We start from the raw sequence: 18077 nt of genomic DNA on the forward strand, positions 1-18077 counted from the left end.
ACTGTGAAGACCTCCATCTAAGAAGAGTCAGAGGTGGTGGAAGATATTTTGCTGTCTGAAGCAAAGAACAAAATGGTATGCCATTCAATTCCATGAAGAAAAGCCAGCCAGACAGGCAGGCAGGGGTAATGGGATGGCATACTCTACCATTGCTGAGGGTGGCAAACCATTTGGAAAAGAATGGGAGCAGACTGTCTGGCATTCAGCTTTCTCTTCTAGCACCTTATTGTTACCTCATAGCATCACTCTCCCTAATAGTAAGGCCACTGCTCACATCTGTGTAAAGTAATATAAGGTAACTGGTTCCACTGTCAATTGCTCAAAGAATTTTCTACTTATAGCAGAGATTTCTCCTCCTGTAATTTTACAGAATCATGCAATCTGAGAGCTGGAAGTGATCACAAAGGCCATATACGCCAATCCCTTGCCATGCAGCAAAAGCATTCTTGAAAAACGCCCATCCAAAAAAAGGAGTTTGCCACCCTTCAGGCCAGTCTATTCCACTGTCTTGCAATAAAGACGTACAAAGAGCCCTTTACATTGGGCTTTGCTTTTTCTGAGGCAGGAGTAAACAAGTTGACATCCATTTCCATATCACATCCCATCAGGTATTAGAAAAGTGTTCCCATGTGTCCTTTACCTTTGTTTACTCTTCTCCAGACTAAACATGCCTAGCTTCTTTCTTCTTAGGACTTGTTTCAGGTATCATTGACACTGTTCATTGCCTACCCTGCTTCTTCTTCTGTACCATGCCGTTTCAATATCTGGTCCTATCTTTCTATTTGAGATAACAGTGTTTAAGAGTTTACCTACAGGAGACAGGTATAGCAGTTTGATACCAATTTAACTTCCACAGCGCCATCCTAAGGAATCCTAGGGTTTGTAATCTCAACTAATTAGAATTCACTGCAAGAGTTTTTGAGGAGTATCTCACCAGGCTAAAAATTCAACCTTAATTCTCAGACGTGCTTCATGGCTTTCTAGACTCTGCCACTTAAGTTTCCAAAGTAACTCCATGCAAAAATAAAAATGTCAGCACTTATATATTTGTTGGAATTATATCATGCATTTCTCCTAAAGTACAGTATTCAGGGCAGATAAGAGTAATATAATAATAATAATAATAATAATAATAATAATAATAATAATATGTTTTATTTATAGACCGCTATTCCGCAATATAAACCAAGTCTGACAAATACAATTAAAACGTAAATTATATTAAATACACAATTAAAAATATATCAGTAGAAAAAAGAACCGCACCTACCTGGTTAAACCTTGTTCAGTAGCAACCCAGTTCAACTGCCACAGGCCCACCTGAATAAAAGTCTTTGCCTGTTGGCAGAAAAACAAGGAAGGAACTAGCACCCAGCTTCTTGTAGCAGTGAGTTCCACATGATGGAAAGAGCCGCCAAAATAGTCTTCAGTTGCATCCTCACCATCAGTACACTTAATAAAGAAATAAAGCAACAAAGACTACAATAAGCCCTAAGAATAACCTGGAAGGTGCAAGAATATTTTTCTTACTAAAAATAAGCAGATTTTAAAATAAATAAACCAACTTACTCATTCCATGGGGAATGCCCCCTCTCTCTTTTCTTCTTCTCTCTGAGAGCAGCTGGAGAAGTTGATGAACAGAGATTCAGAGAAAATCCCTCCTGTTGATTTCAATGGGAAGGGAGAAACAACATGTCACTGTGAATTGCTCTTTTAAAAGCCCATGTTGAAAAGCTGGTTGTTTGACAGTACTGAGGGAGGTCCTGATCTGAAGTAAAAGTCAAAATGAGCGTAACATTAATTTTGGCATTGTTTCTTGAATATTTTCAATAACCTTGTCATTATAAGCATGTAAGATAGTCAGGGGTGAGGAGGGAAGAATGTTTAGAAATCTACATGGATGTGACTTAAAATAACATGCAAGTTTATAAAACAGAGCCAGCATGGCATAGTGGTTTGAGTGTTGGACTGCAACTCTAGAGACCAGGTTTGATTCCCACCTTGGCCATGAAAACCTACTGGGTGACCTTGGGCAAGTCATTCACTCTCTCATCCTCAGGAGAAGGCAATGGCAAACCTCCTCTGAACAAACCTTGCTAAGAAAATCCAATGAATAGGGTCACCATAAGTCAAAAATGACTTGAAGGCATACAGCAACCACAAATTACCAAACATGTCTAGTACATGCATTACTTTCTGGCATGCACCTTGTTGATCTAGTGCTGCCATTTTGACTTCTCAAAGTCTGTCCTTTCCCCTAACAGCCCTTGGGTCTCATTTTTTTCCTTTTCAAAGGCTTCTTCAATTTCCTTTCCACCCTCCCCACCCCATGCTCTGCTCCAGTAACTTACAAATTCGTTTAGTCTGTGTTGTCTGGCCTTGCCAAGCAATTGCTCTTCTCCCTCTTGACCTGATAGAGGATTCTTCTTCCTTCTTCCCCAGTGCACAGTGCCTTCCTAAATGCTAAATTCTCAATATTCCAGTTGTCTCCCTCTGAGCAGCAAAAAGGAGGGGTGGAGCTGAGACAAGGCAAGGGCCTGGTTGGCTCCGGGGACAGCAAGCCATGGCAGTGCCAAGCCAGTCAGAAGGTGAATTGCCTGCCAGAGACACTGCAGGACAACTGGAGGAATCACCACAATGCTCCTTTAGTCCAGCACTCTCTGCTTTTATTTATAGGCTGCTGCCACATTGCAGAATTAATGCAGTTTGCTTTAACTGTCATGGCTCCATCCTACAGAGTCCTGGGATCCATAGTTTGTCGCGGCACAAGAGCTCTCTTACCAGAGAAGGCTCAATATCACAGAAAACTATCCTAGCATGGCTGTTAAAGCAGTATCAAACTGCATTAATTGTGTAGTGTAGATGCAGCATCTATGAGATTCCAAGCTTCCTTTTTGATATAAAGCCCTCTGAAGTGTCTTCATAGTCAGTTTAAATGCACAAGTATAATAAAAAGGCATATAAATTATCAAAACAAAACAAACAAAAAGCCCATCATTGTAAGGTTGGCTGGAGAATGTGTGCGGTCCTCTAGATGTTCTAGGATTACAATACCCTTCTGGTCCCACCAACATAGTCAAATGTGGTGGATGATGGATGCTGAAGTCCAGCAAAAACAGGAGGTGGAATGTGTACAGAGTTTTCATGGTGCAAAAATTCCTGGGGTACACAGACACATCCCCCCCTTTTTCTTTCTTTTTTTTTTTTTTTTTTTTGCAAAGGACACCAAGAATTTCTCAATTGTAGTGGTTTATTTTGCTTTCTAGGAAAGAATAGCAACTGCTCACATATGGAAGAACTTAAGAATGAACCCAAAGAAGGTGGTGGGCAGGAAATTCATCTGGCCCAGCTCCTATGAATCAAACCTGTTCTGGTTTCCACAATCCTCCCGAGACTTTGTGTTTTGGTCAAGTCTTGTGTGACAGAAAATTGGCAAGGTGTAACACAATACAACGAGCCCCTGGTATCCGCTGGGGTTTGGTTCCAGGATCCCTAGTGGATATCAATATCCGTGGATGCTGAAGTCCCATTAAACACAATGGCATAGCAAAATGGTGTCCCTGATATAATGTGGAAAAATCAAGGTTTGCTTATTGGAATTTTTATATATTTTTTCAAATATTTTCAAGCTGAGGATGGTTGAACCTGTGTATAAAAAATCCGTGGATTTTATGGAGGGCTGACTGTACTGGGTACTAGCTTTTAAAAAAGATAGCGGGGAACCTGCAACACATTGTTGCAGTGTGGACTGCTCCTGTTCAGTTAGTATGAACAGCCCTACCATGCCCTTTCCTCAAATACTCCATCCCACCATCACAACTACCAAGCATTCCTGAATTAATAAATCAACTCTCACTGGGTTATTTTGGATTCCCACTCCCCATGTGTTTGTCCCCTAAACTTTTTAGTACTTTTGCAAACTTAGGGATTTCTTCCAGTTCTGCATGGACAGATAGTGCTGTTTTGGCTGCATTCAGACCTACATCAGGAGAATAACCTTCCGATTCATACCTAGAATGAATAATATAAATACCTCCTACCTAACACTTGCTCTTCACATTCATCTCTTCAGGGCACAGTTTCTGGTGATGGTGCTGAACATCTCTCTAGGCTGCAACTTCTTCCAGCTCTAGTGCTTTCTTCATTAATATTATAAAGATTAAAGGGCCTTTGTTATGTTCTTTGGCACAAACATCCAGCTGATTCTCTGTGCCACTGCACACATTGAACTGCATGTGAATAAACACTGGCTTGTCCAAGAGACTCTCTTTCTGTAAGAAATTCTTGGACTTTCCCTCTCCAGTGGGGAGAGGGTTGTGTGTCTGACCTACTTGTTTCATTTTACACTTTGATTTTGCCATGGAAATTCACTAGAATAAACATACTAATAAGATTTACTTGGTTGCATATAGGATCTGACTCATATTCATGTGGCCCAGTATGCCAATCCATATTTACTAGATGAGAGATGGAGGTCTTTTGCAGTCCTGCTACCTAAAATCTCTTAGGTTGTACATGTTTTGGAAGTTTTTCACACAGCTAAAAAATCCGATTTACCTTTCCTGCTTTGAATCCTCTTCCAGGATGCAGCCGGATATTACCGCTTGCATTTTCCTGCTGATGCTGCCTCCTGCCTAAAACTCGCCTAAGACCTGGTTAGAATCCGACCTCACGGACGATTTGTAAAGCTGGGAAACTTCTAGCCAGGTTCTAGCTGGGTTTTAGGCAGGAGGCGGCATCGACAACAAAATGCAAGCAATAATATCCAGCTGCATCCCGGAAGAGGATTCAAACCGGGCAAGGTAAGTCTTTTTTTAGCTGTGCAAAAAACTCCTTGTTACATCTCATTTGGATTGCTGTAATGAGCTCTAAGTGGTGCTGCCTTTGAAAAGTGCTCAGGGTGTTAACTGGGGCTGGACACAATTCAAGATGCTGGTTTTGACCTATAAAGCCCTATATGTTTTGGTTCCAGGCTACTTGAAGGCCTGTATCTCCCTTATGAGCCCATTAGGGTTTTAAGATCATCTGGAGAGGCACATGCTTTTTTTGGTGGGAACAAGGGAGAGGGCTTTCTTGGTGACAGCTCCCAAACTTTGGAACTCCTTCCCCAGAGAGGCCAGGATGGCCCCACCCTTGCTATCCTTCCAGCAACAGGCTAAAATATTTTTGTGCTGCCAGGCCTTTACATACAATTGAGGTTGGGCTCTTAATGTTGTTTGATAGTGGATATGAAGGTTTTAATGGTCCATATATAGTTTTAATATTTTTGTTTGTTTGTTTTAATGATGTGCTGGCCATAATAAAAATTCCATTCCATTCCATTCTATTGTTTTACTGTGTTTTAGTATTCTTAACTGTTTTAATATGTATTGGTTTTTAATCACTGTTATCTTTTAAATTGCATTTATTTATGAGGGATGTGTTTTAATACTGTACTAGTTTAATTCTATTTTAATGCTAGCTTTTGTATGTTTATAATTGGATTGTTCTTTTAATTTGTACACCACCTTGTGTCCTAAATTTGGAGGAAAAGTGGGATCATCATCATCATCATCATCATCATCATCATCATCATCATCATCATCATCATATCAGGGATGGGAAATGGATGGCCCTCTGGATCATGATGGGAAACTTTTTAGGGGCCAAGTGCCCAAAGGAAAAGGCCTTCTGGCACTGGGTGTTACCCGGTGTCGGGGGTGGGACGTCTGTCCTCTGAGGGTGAGACTTCCAGGACGTCCAGAGAGGCAGCTGAAGGCCAGTGAGGTTCTGGAAGGGGCAGGAATAGGCATGCACCTCTTCCTCCCCCCCCTCCGGTGCCATTCCCAGCCTTCAACTGCCTCCAGAGAGGCAGCTGAAGGCCTGGGACGGCTGGGAAGGAGGAGGAACACACACACACCTCTTCCTCCTCCTCCCCACCCTCCACGTGCCAAGGAAAATGTCTTCACATGCCATCTCTGGCACACGTGCCATAGGCTTGCCATCATGGCTCTAGATGTTAGACTGTACTACCATCAGTCCTCACTATTGGCTATGCCAACAAGGACTGATGGGAGTTGTAATTCAGCAGCATTTAGGCCACACACATAGGAGATTATCACATTACTTTTAAAGTTTAATTTTAAAACTGGGTGTTTCTGTACTCACTGGTAGCCAGGCAAATGCAACCCGTATGCAGCCCAGATCCCCGTGGCTTTTCAAAAACAAGATTTTGCCATTTTTGAAAAGCCACTGGATAAGCGCACCTGGGACCCGGGCTTCATAGGGGGTTGCATTCGCCTGGTCACCAATGAGTGTGGTAACACCTGGTTTTAAAATTAAATCTGCCACTATCCCGTCAGGGATGAGGCACTTTAAAAGCAATGCAATAATCTCCTAAGAATGGGAAGGGAAGTGATGAAAAAACTAGAAAAGATTCCAAAGAGTAAAGATATACAACTGAGAACGAACATTAAAATTGTATAAGGCATTATATTCCCCATTATCATGTATGGATGTGATAGCTGGACAGTGAAGGTGGATAGGAAGAAAATCAATTGATTTGAGATGTGGTACTGGAGAAGTGTGCTGAGGATGCCATGGAAGGCTAAAAAGACAAACAAATGGATCCTTGAACAGATAAAGCCTGAACTCTCCTTGGAAGCCAAGCTGATCGAGTTGAGGCTATTGCACTTTGGCGACATCATGAGAAGGCATGACTCATTGGAAAAGACAATAATGCTAAGGAAGGTGGAGGGATGTAGAAAGAGAGAAAGGCAGTAGGGTAGATAGATGGACTCTATTAAGGAGGTCAGAGATATGAATTTGCAGGACCTAAGCAAAGCAGTGAAGGATAGGGAGTTTTGGAGATGTCTCATCCATAGGGTTGCCATGAGTCAGAATTGCCTCAAAGGCAATTAACAACCATACATGCTGATTCTGTGATTCCAGCAAATATGTTATTGCTAAAATCAGAAGACTCAAAGCTTTCCCCATCCATCTCAGGTTCAGTCAGAAGAGCGATAAGGTGAAGTCACTCTGCATATGAGCAGAGGCCCTCTAACGGGTTGTTCCCACTTAAGATTTGAAACGATTTAAAATACAACGTTTTTAATAAAATCGATTCAAAATAACACTGTTCTTATCCCGCTATCCGAATTGCTTTGTTCATCGTTCCCATCTATTTGTTTAAATCGAAGTTTTTACCTGCAAGCGTTCCTACTTGGCATGAAATCGGTGTTTAAATAAAGCGATTCTTCTCCTCCATACCTTATTTGGAGCTGTCAATCAATAGTACGTCAGAATGACGTAACGTTAATCCGGAATATTTGGAAGCGATTTATCTTTTGGCATCGTTTCCATTTCATTGACAGCCAGGGAGAATCCCTTCAGAGAGCACAGAGATCAATGAAGGAGGCTGCTGGCAAAAAGCGAAGCTCTTTCCAGAGGAACTATGGGATAGGTTTTGGAGGGCAGCATCCTGTCTCCCAAGACAGCCAGGGAGAATCCCTTCAGAGAGCACAGAGATCAATGAAGGAGGCTGCTGGAAAAGCAGGGAGGGAGCACTCTTCCCAAAGATTCTCTTTCCAGGGTTGGAGGAGAAGGCAGATTCTGTTTGAGAAATGGAGGGAGAAAGGCTCTATTCCCCCCCCCCCATTGATCAGAGCCCTTCCTTGCCTGGGCGAGATCAGATGCCTCCTCGCGAGGAGCTTTCCCTTCCCTGTCTGGGCGAGATCAGTGCCCAAGCGGGCAGGGAATGCCTCTTTGAGAGGAGCCTTCCCTTCCTGCCTCTCCTCCGTTAGAAATGGGCTCTCCCCACACAGAGGGGAGGTTGCAATCCACCGGGGGAAGCCTTGAGCAGCCGGGACTTCAGGCGCTTAAAGCGCTGAAGAGATTAAGCGCCTGTAAACCATTAAAATAAAAAATAAAAATAATCCTTATCTCTTATTGAAAGACCACAGCGGACAAAGGGGTGAGGGAAGCAAAAATGGCGACAGCCAGACGGATGGGGACAGAAAGGGCAACTCCCCCAAGGACAGCCCCATTGCACTCCGCTCCTCCCATTCATCTAATGCAATTTCAAAGGCTGTCGTTCCTATTTAAATGCTCCGGTTCCTAAATCGAATCAATGGAAAAACGTAGGTCAGACCCTAGTGTTTTTTTAACACGCGTTAAATGAGGAAAACTCGAATCAAAATTTTATTCCGCTCTACAATTCGATTTGTAGTGGAGACGATTGCGGGTTGCTCTAGAACCGTTCTAGGTTTAAATCGGATCCTAATAGGAACGCCACTCCTTGGATTCGATTCAGAACGCGGGGTTTCACCTAGTGAGAACAACCCCTAAATGATTGCATATATCCCACCAGGAATGTCATTCCAGTTTCTGGCCTGAAGAATAAATCATGGCTTAATTTAATTTTTGCATTTCTTGTACATAACAAATTAATATGAAAACTAAAACACCACCCTACACATTTGGATACAAAGGAAGTATCTTTGATTTGTGAAAGGATTCCCTCTAGTTAATTTAATTTTAGCAGTCCCTTGTCAAGAATTGAAAGACTAGGGGGTGTTCTTGGTTTTTTAATTGACACGATTAAACAGGATTTTGCTGTTCTTTAGGCGAAAAACATATGTACTATTCAACTCAAATGACAAATGCCTATTCTGTGGACTCCTAATCCTGCTTTTAGCTTCAAACGCAATGGATGGCTAGAACAGCAAAGTGTACAGTAGTGGCAGTAAATAAGCAATCCTCCCGGCAGGCCACATGTTCTAACAGCAAAGACAAGTTGCTCTTAATGACATATTTCAAGCATCTGTGTTATTCACAGATCTCCAGCATGGCACAAATGAGTCACTTAACCTTCAACTCCTTTGTATACTACAATATATCTGATGGCATCCTTGCTGATATTTCTAAGCATTTCCTTCCTCTTGTATTTAAAAACATATTGCGATTGAGAAGGATATACATTGTGTGTGGTGCTTTAACATGTAATATGTGTTTGATGCATTTTAAATGCTTTTTAAAATTAATGTTTTAAAAGTAATGTTTTAATTGGACTGTTTGTTTAATGCTGTTTTAACTTTTGTACTGAGTCGTCGTTTTCACTATTTTGGTTTAACCTATATGGGAAGCTGCTTTGTGTCCCACTTGGGGTGAAAGGCAGAATATACATACATACATACATACATATCTTCAGCCTGCTTCACCGCTCTCACCCCGGTGGGTGGCAGGGATCCACCTTCTCTTCTTCCTTCTCCTCCTCCTCTTTCTCTATCTCCTCTTCCTCCCTCCACTGCATTTTTGGCCGCCTTTTCTCCTTCACCATCTTTCCTCCTCCACCTCTTCCTCCTCTGCCCTCCCATGGGCTTGCCATCTGCAAATGCTGGAATCCACAAATGGCAAGTCCATGTATATAGGGGGGCTATGTAAAACTTTTGTGAACCACTGCATTGGAGCATTTCATAACAGGAAAGGAGTGACAGAAAACATTGTCATCCCTGCTAATTGGAACACTGTTGGTTGCATTAAGAAACAGATGGTTTATTTGCCAAACAGAAGCAGAGGGTAGGTGGATTAGTAGAAATAATCTTATGCTTAAAATAGGAAGGACAGTATTGTTAGTTGTAAAGTTGTATGAATGCTGAAGAAGACAGATTTTGTGTTTGATGTTTTAAATTGATGTCTGTGTTTAAATTTATGGATTATAGTTAGCGAATGTAGACAATAGTGTGGATTTTGGATAAAGTTTAGGAATAGAAGGAAGAAGGATTTAGAAAGTAGAAGGAGGTAAGAGTAAGTAGTAAAGGCAAGGAAAATGGAGTGAAAAAGGGAGTGGAGAGTGAAAGGGAAGAGAAGGATTAAGGTAGGTGGAGCAATATGTAATACTAGGACCTGAGAGAGAAAAAAGGGGGAGTTTTAAAATGGGGGAAACTTGATCCAAAAACTGCTTTGCCCAAAGATAATATAAGTGGGGTGGGCTATAGGAGGGTTGGGGGTGGGAAAGGATATAGATGGGAGAGAAAGTTCAAATGGGATAATTTTAGTATGTTTTTTTGATATTGAGTAATGGGTTGCAACTGGTATTGTGTATTGTGGTATAGTGAGTTATACTGTGTTATCATTTGTATTTTGTTCTATATAAATTTGTCGTTTTGTCTGTTTTGTCAGTTTTGAATGTTATAAAATTATTTTAAATTTTAAAAAAAGAAGAAGAAGCAGATGGTAGGTGGATGCTTTGGTCCTCAGCACAAGGCCACTACCAGATAGTAGAATACATACTCTGCATGCAAAAAGTAACAGATACAGACTGCTGCCACACTGCAGAATTAATGCAGTTTGACACTGCTTTAACAACCATGGCTCCATCCTATGGAATTCTGGGATTTGTACTGTGGCACCAGAGCTCTCTGATAGAGAAGGTTAAATATTTCACAAAACTACAAATCCCAGAATACCACAGCATTGATCCAAAGCAGTTAAAGTGGTGTCAAACTGCTTTAATTCTGCAGTGTAGATGTAGCCTTAGTCACTCACATCTCCAGGTAGGGCTGGAAAAGATTGTTGCTTGATATTTTGAAGAGTTGCTACCAGTCACTATAGATGATACTGAGGTAGATGGCGTAATAGTATGCAGTGGTATAAGCGGATCTTGGGAAAGTTACTTTTTTGAATTACTTCCCAAATTCCTGAGTCATTTTTGGGGATTCTGGTTGGCAGATTCTGGAAGGTGCAGTCCAAAAAGATAAATAAAATAAAATATAAAAATTGACTTTTCCAAGCTGTGTATAAAGTTGGTTCCTATGTTCCTAAAATAATAAAGATGCAGAATGGGATGGATGTTTATGGCCCACCTTTCTTTACAGGACTTCAGGGAGATGAAATGTTCCCATCTAACCTTCACAACCATCCTGTTAAGTAAACCATGCTGACCAGAAGTAGACCAAATAAGGAATCTATCTACTTCCTCATTCTGTTTCTGTTAACTTGCAAAGGCACAGCACAAAAACAAACATCATACCATTATTTGTTATAGGCATATCACACAAAAAGATAAATGGCTCCAGATTTCCATGCAAGTTCCACTAACCAGCTGTGGCTAATAGCCATTTATAGGTCTATTCTCCATGAAACAGTCTAATCCTTTCATAAAACCTCCCAAACTGTCACCTTATCCCTGAAGCTCAGCTCAACCAGCCATATTTTTTCTAAAGCTCATACAGGCAGGCTTGTGTTGTAAGGTGCCCACATGATCTCCATGCAGGATGGTTAAGTTCTTAATTTCCTCTAGGCATAGATGACCTTGCCCTGCTAGAAAAACCTACAGGTTTTAACCTTGAGCCAAGCTGAAACTGCTCATGCTGAAATTTGGCTTCAGACCCTGCAGCCAGAATAACACTGATGTTAATTATACTGACAAGCCTATTAGCATGCTTTCCCTGAGTTAACAGGAACAACTCTTAGAAAAACCGGGTTCTACATAAAGAAACAACCTTCTAACTGATTGCTACAGGAGGAGAAGCAAACGTTCAGTCAGGTTCCACACACATCTAGTTTGCACAAGGGAATGAATATTTGTTCACACATACTCAGACAGTTAATATCTTCTGACCTTATGCGTTTGTGTGTGTGTATTTATAGACGTAAAAGAACAGATTTGATTTTCTATCACTTCCTGACCTAAAGGCTTCTTAAAAAGTATACAAAAGTCAAAATACACAAAAATACACAGTAAAACATAAAACAAGACACGTTAGCCCCATCCTCTAAATGGCTCATTACTATAGGTACTGAAACAGTTTTATATTGTCCACTGGCCAGAAGGTACTGTATTGTGAAAAATAACCAGGGGATCATCCAAGGCATGGGGCCTTTTCACACTGTACAGTTACAGTGCTATAAGTAACTGCACTTTCAACTGACTTGGAAAAAGCTCATGGAGCCCTAAAATTTGCAGTTTAAGGAAGGGTGTTTGGAATTTTCAGCCAGAGAATAATAGTTCCCCCCAAACTACAAACCCCAGGATTCCTTAGGATGTTGACATGGCAGTTCAAGTGGCATCATAGTGTTATAACTATGTAGTGTGAAGGGGTCCATGGTCAGCCAGTTTTGTTACCAGGTTGAGACAATGGACAAGACAGCATGATCTCCTCTGCATTCCACATACAGAAGCTGGCTTTGACTGCCAACTGAATCTAGCATACCTGATAAAACAGGCTAATTTTTGGCTAGCCAAGAAGACTGTGCGGCAGGGACAATGCTGTCCTCTGTCAGTTGAAGAGTTTGTCCAGAACAGCTTGCAAGTTATCCTTGCTGCTCCTCTCCCTACACTCACATATTTGCTATAGGAGGCAGTTCTAATGATAGAGCCGACCCCGCTACAAAGCAAATGTTCACTGTGTTTTGTTCCTCTTGATTTCCTTTACATAGAATTCAACCAGAACTTTGAAATCCAACTTTCCTAGACTACTGCTGCCAGACTTGCCACTAGCTGGGAAGTGATGGGAGTTGTAATCCCAAAGGATAATTTTTCCAGACTCAGGATTCAAGTGCCATTCAAATTTAATTTGGCAGTAGCTCTGATACCTACTATTCCCTATCACCAGGAGGATACCACCAGGTATTATGAAACATCTGTTTCTAAAGAGGCAGTGACATTTGCTGCTGCATTTTTAACGTAACAATGCCACAGCATTTTTCAAAGAGCATCTCCTTTGGTGTGTCAGAATGAACAAACCTTTCAAAAAAGATGCTGTATTGCTGGCTTTCAGTTTCCTCTCCCTTTCAGAAGGAGGTTTGTCTCAAAGCAAGTTTTCTCTAGGGAACAGGGGCTGATGTTGCTCCACCATGACCTGGTCGCTGCTTGTTACTTAAGATGGACTCCTGGAGAACCATACATAGTCTTTCATCCCAAAGAAGTCCAAGGGCCAAGTGTTCTTTCAGCTAGGCCTACTGTATGATGCTACAGTAACGTTTGCAGCTCCTGTAGGTATAGCTAAAGTGCTTCCAGGGGATCTATCTATTATCAGGAGAAGAACAGACTCATGCATCAAAGCCTAGTGCCTTCAAAAATAATCTTTTGTTAGCTTTGAACAATTACTCATGCACACAGTTGTATACTGCAGAACTTCCTCTAGTAGTTCCTTTTAAATTCCACACATGACTTTCAGCTGGATTTCTGTGTGCAGAATGGTGATCTACAGACCTCTTCAGAAAATGGTCCACGATTATGAGTCTGTGTGTCTTCCCACTGCTCCTTAACTGCAGTCCTTTGCTCATTAAAACTAGTGCATCTATTCTGGCTAGTTTTTAAAACTATTCTTAAAGAAATTGTATTAGTCTGTTTTAAAATAATGTTTCTGTCTGTTTATCTTTAATGGTTGAAATTCACAGTCACAGTTATGAATGCATAACCTGGAGTTATGCATTTGTAACTGATTCGTATTCACAATCCCTTGGTATTCAATAATGTCTTGAGTTACTGGGCAGCTGCTGTCGCAAGCAACAGAAATCTGTTCTCTTGATGATTGGGGTGCAGCAGACTGACTTTTCCACTCTCCTCCCATAAGCAATCTCCAAATGTGAGGAGGAATTGTGCCAGAGATCCTGTTTCTGACCATCACACTAGTGATTGTTTATTGTGGTGGTGGGGTGAGAATGTCAATCTGTTGTGTCCTGACTGACAAGAGAACAGACCCCTTGCCCTAAGAAGAGTATTCTCAATATTAATGGAAAGGAAATTTCCAAAGAACTTGAGAGGATTGTTAGATCAGGAGTTAAGGGAGAAGAAAATTGACAGAATAGAGAACTGGATGGGTGTAAGGGTAGAGAAAGAGAGTATAAAGGAAAAATTTATGGGGATAAAAATCTCATGGTTCCATTGTATGCAAATAGAACAATGGATTTAAAACTGGAGGAAAAGGAACATATAAAGGAAAAAGTATACACAATTTGAACAATTAATTGAGAAAGAAAGAGAAATGGAGGAAAATGAGAATGTAAAAGGAATGATGAGCAAAATTTACAAAATGTTGATGGAAAATAAAGGGGGGGCAACAAAGGAAAATATTTTGAGAGGAATATGGGAAGAAGAATTAGGATGTAAAATATGTGATAAGGAATGGGGTAAACTTTGGGAACGAAGACATTTGAAGAATTTATCGATACGGATTAAGGAAAATTATTATAAATTGAGTTGTCAAGACTCAAGAAGTAGGGTCATATATGCATATGTGGTGGCAATGTAAATGTGTACAAATTTTTTTGGGAAAAGTGATAAAAGAAATAGAAAGTATTATAAATATAAAAATAGATAAAAGTTCAAATATAGTATTGTTATCATTATATAATAAAGAGAAATGGAAAAATGAGGGAAAAGATTTGGTAACAAATTTGATTACAGCAGCAAGATAAATTATAGCAAAATGTTGGAAAACGAAAATAACTGGACAGTTGGAGGAGTGGCATAAAGAGATATAGAAATTAGCAATTAATGATAAATTGACATGCAGATTGAAAGTAAAAAAGGGATTATGGAAAAGAAGTGACTTTGATGGAATTTGGAAAGAATTTATTGAGAAAGTATTGAGAAAAGAAGATGAAAGATTACCTCCATGAGAAGAATTGAGATTTTGGATGAAACATAAGGGTGAAAATGGCTCCAGGGAAGGGGAGCACTGAGGTGGGATATAAAAGATATTTAGATATATTGTAATAGAACATAGGAAATACAGATTTATGTATTATATAAAAATACATATTCAATGTATGTATTTTAATAAAAATTATTTAAAAATTAAAAAGAAGAAGAAGAGTATTCTGCCCATTAAATTAGGATTGGGAAGGTCATTCCAGGGGATTACTTAGTTAACCATACTAAATAGCTGATCTAAAATTTCAGGCACTGTTTAAGATCATGCTTTATCTATTGTGCATGTCAACTGCTAGGCAATAAATAAAATGCAAATGTACATAAATAAATGATAGACTACATCAATGACCAGAGCAGCAGAGGCACCATCATGAATGAGAGAAGGAGGGGAAAGGAACATGGTGAATTCAAAGGACAAGTTGAGGTCAAGAGTTGTAATGACTGGGGATCATCACAAGAGTCTTTTGCGCTAGGAAGATAACATTTTCACAGGTTTCCATTCAGGCTAGGAAATGAATCATAGAATCATTAACTCTAAGAAGAGTATTCAAGTTCACAGAATGTTAGCAGTTTGAAAATCAATTCTCTCCCCACACCTACCTGCAAAGTTACAACAACAAGCAGAACTGATGGGATCATAATTTTGTGAGAAAGAAGAGATCGGAGCCCTTACAAAGTCCTCCCAATAGTTCAAGCTCTTCTGCTTGAAAGGGGTCTCTCCTAGAGGCCAGAACTCTAAGTACAGCTATTCTGAGTTGCCATCAAGACAAGGCTTCTATTTCCTTGGAAACCCTGGCAATGACCCTAACATTCTTTGGAGTATATAAGAAGAACTTTTCAGACAATACAGAATAGAAGTCCCTTCCATATGCAAAGCTCATCAGCTCATCTTAGTCTCCCACTTCTTTATCCTCATTTATGAATCAAAGAAGACATTTCTTACAAATACAGTACAGAACTTGTAAATGGGAAAGAGACGGTTGCACAATGAAAACAAAGAAATGGGAACTTTTATACTCAATTGGACTATTAGACTACTCAGGCAATTAATGAAAATCTCTGCCATTCAGAGGAGGGCAGAACTTCCAGTTACAAGGCTCTTTTGTTTTGTTTTTTAAAAGATCAGTATAGTCCAGCTAGCCTTATCTCTGCTGTATTAAATGCCCCAAATCAACATACTGATTTCCCTTTTTTCCTTATTTACCAATAAGACTGACTCTTGCATACACAGAATAAGGCAGCTGCTTCAAGAGGCAGACTTTGGCTATCCCAAAAGTAAGGTTTCTATATTCTGGGCTTTCCTGAAATCTGCCTTTCCAACTTGTGCAAGCCCCTCTGTGATGAGCCTTCCCATTTTCAAAGAAAACAACAAATACAAATACAAACATAGCAATAAGGGAGGTTTATAGGGCTGATAACACTCATGACATCATGAGAAGCACAATGTGTGTTAGAAGCTTAGATTGGCAATTAATCCTTTAATAATAGATAAATGAAGAGGATGTCAACTAGTTGGCTTAAATCAGTGTTTGGTTTAAGGATTAATGTTTGATGTCTAGCAGAAGACCCATTAATAAATCCATTTTAAAGGATTAGTTGTGGCTTGAATGTGGAATAGGAGGTGAGAGTCAACTACCATTAGTCTACATTTTCCATGTGTGTCCAACCTCAATAATTAATCACTAGTCAGTTTGAAAATGATATAGCTTAAAGTTAAAGAAGTGGAGACATTTTGGCATCTCTTGTGGATACTATTTTGGCTTCTCTCAAAAAAATCCACTTAAAATTTGTAATTTAAAATTTCTTTAGATAAAATTCAGTGGCACTACTAAACATCAAAGCTAGGTGAAGAACAAGACCATACCCTTCAACTGACAGGGACAGTCCCAATTAATCCTCTGTCTTCCCCCATGTCTCCAGCTGTTCTTAAAATTTCCCAGTTTCTCTCTCCTTTTCTCCTCCTTTGTCTTCATCTTGCTTCAGTTGGCATGATCTGAGTTCAAAGTACAAAGTAGCTTGCACTCAGTTAAGCCAGCAGAAGGGAGAGAAGAAGAGGGGGCAGAATGTTTTCCTTTCCCAGTAGGGTTAGGCAAAAAGCAAACTGCTGCAGCCTCTCCTAGCTTGTGTGTCCTACCTCTTCAATAATTTTGCTGTCTTGACTATACTTAGTCAGATATGTCCTAATATTCAACTGTAAAATACTGGAAGGTATGCAAGACAGCAATTCCTTCCACCCACATTCCATATATAGAATGGCAGATGAATCTTGCTTTGACACTGATGAGAAGTCTGTATCCTCCACTGCTCATGAGAGTAGCAAACTAGTTTAGAGAATGCAAGGCAAGTTACCAGGAACACATAGTTCTATACTTCAATGGAGGGAAATGACCAAGGGACCTGCCATCTGAGGCAGCTTTCCTAATCTACCAATCTGCTCAATGTTAGAGCCAACCTTGATTCAAATTAATGAATACCTGGAAAAGAGCATGGGCTGTATTACCACTCCAGTTCTGGCACTGGTCACAATCACAGGGTTTTTAGAGCTTTTGTTTATGTATTAATATTCTTTTCCTTGGCTTTCCTAGTATAGTGGTGAAAAAGGAGAATGTTACTATTGGCAAGTTACTAATGGCAAAAAAGAGGAGAATGCTTTGCACACACATCCAAAAGAGGGAGAGTGTGTAAAGATAAGATTTGCACATAATTGTACCTGCTAATTATAGACTGTATACATACAAATTCAGAAATCGTTGTTTAATTTAAATGGAAGTACAGAAGACTTATGTACCTGCTCTCCAGATGCTAAGTGTTGATAGCAACCATCTTTATGGGATAGACATGGAATAGACAAAGGACAGCTTTAAACAGAACAAAGACCTCTATAAAATAAGATAATGGCAATTCAGTTTCTTGGGTGCTGATAAGCCTCCTTTTAACCCAAAACAAGAGCTATACAACCCTGATTACTGTTAAGTGCCATCAAGCCAACTTCGACTTGTGAGGACCGTATGAATGAGAGGCCTACAAGTCTCCTTATCATCAACAGCCCTGCTCAGGTCTTGCAGACTGTCCAACTGTAACACAGAATAAACACAACACTTGCTTCCCGCCCTCCTATGCTAGCAGCAGAATGACTCAGAAGAATAGCTTCAAGGGTGCCCTGACCTTTTCTCACTATAAATGACCTCCATGTCTCTTCTCTTCATATTAAAGAACAAAAGGGCTTGCCAGGGGGCTTAACCTTTGCAGCACACACATTTGGCAATAGCACCCTCTATTATATCAATGGCCCTGGGCCATAGTATTCAGTGTGTTCATTTTTGAGACAAACTGTCACACCAGAGCCCAGTAAGCTACTTCTTTATCATCATGACGTGGATGGCTTAACTGAGCAGGTTTTCCATTTGTGCAGTGATGTGTGGGCTATATATACTAACAG

The 18077-nt window shown here is 40.2% G+C and overlaps 1 protein-coding gene across 3 annotated transcripts in view; it reads right to left on the reverse strand.

Moving 5' to 3' along the window:
* Positions 1-15309, reverse strand: part of PHYHIPL (phytanoyl-CoA 2-hydroxylase interacting protein like) — a 127766-nt gene extending 112457 nt beyond the window's left edge. The window contains exons 1-3 of one of the 3 annotated variants that reach the window (XM_089510564.1): positions 2352-2456; positions 1570-1661; positions 1271-1452 (exon numbers count right to left, since the gene is read on the reverse strand). Coding sequence is in view for 2 of the 3 variants with exons in the window: in XM_089510562.1 (XP_089366688.1) it covers positions 1570-1573 (4 nt within the window). In the remaining variant the exon portion in view is untranslated. Of the gene's footprint in view, positions 1-1270; positions 1453-1569; positions 1662-2351; positions 2457-15238 lie in introns of those variants that run through there. The other 2 variants (XM_089510562.1, XM_089510561.1) reach the window with 2 other exon arrangements.
* Positions 15310-18077: the final 2768 nt, after the last annotated feature.

The sequence above is a fragment of the Sceloporus occidentalis genome, unplaced genomic scaffold, assembly GCF_023333645.1.
Source record: "Sceloporus occidentalis isolate IW3139 unplaced genomic scaffold, rSceOcc1.0.p SCAF_2, whole genome shotgun sequence".
Taxonomy (NCBI): domain Eukaryota; kingdom Metazoa; phylum Chordata; class Lepidosauria; order Squamata; family Phrynosomatidae; genus Sceloporus; species Sceloporus occidentalis.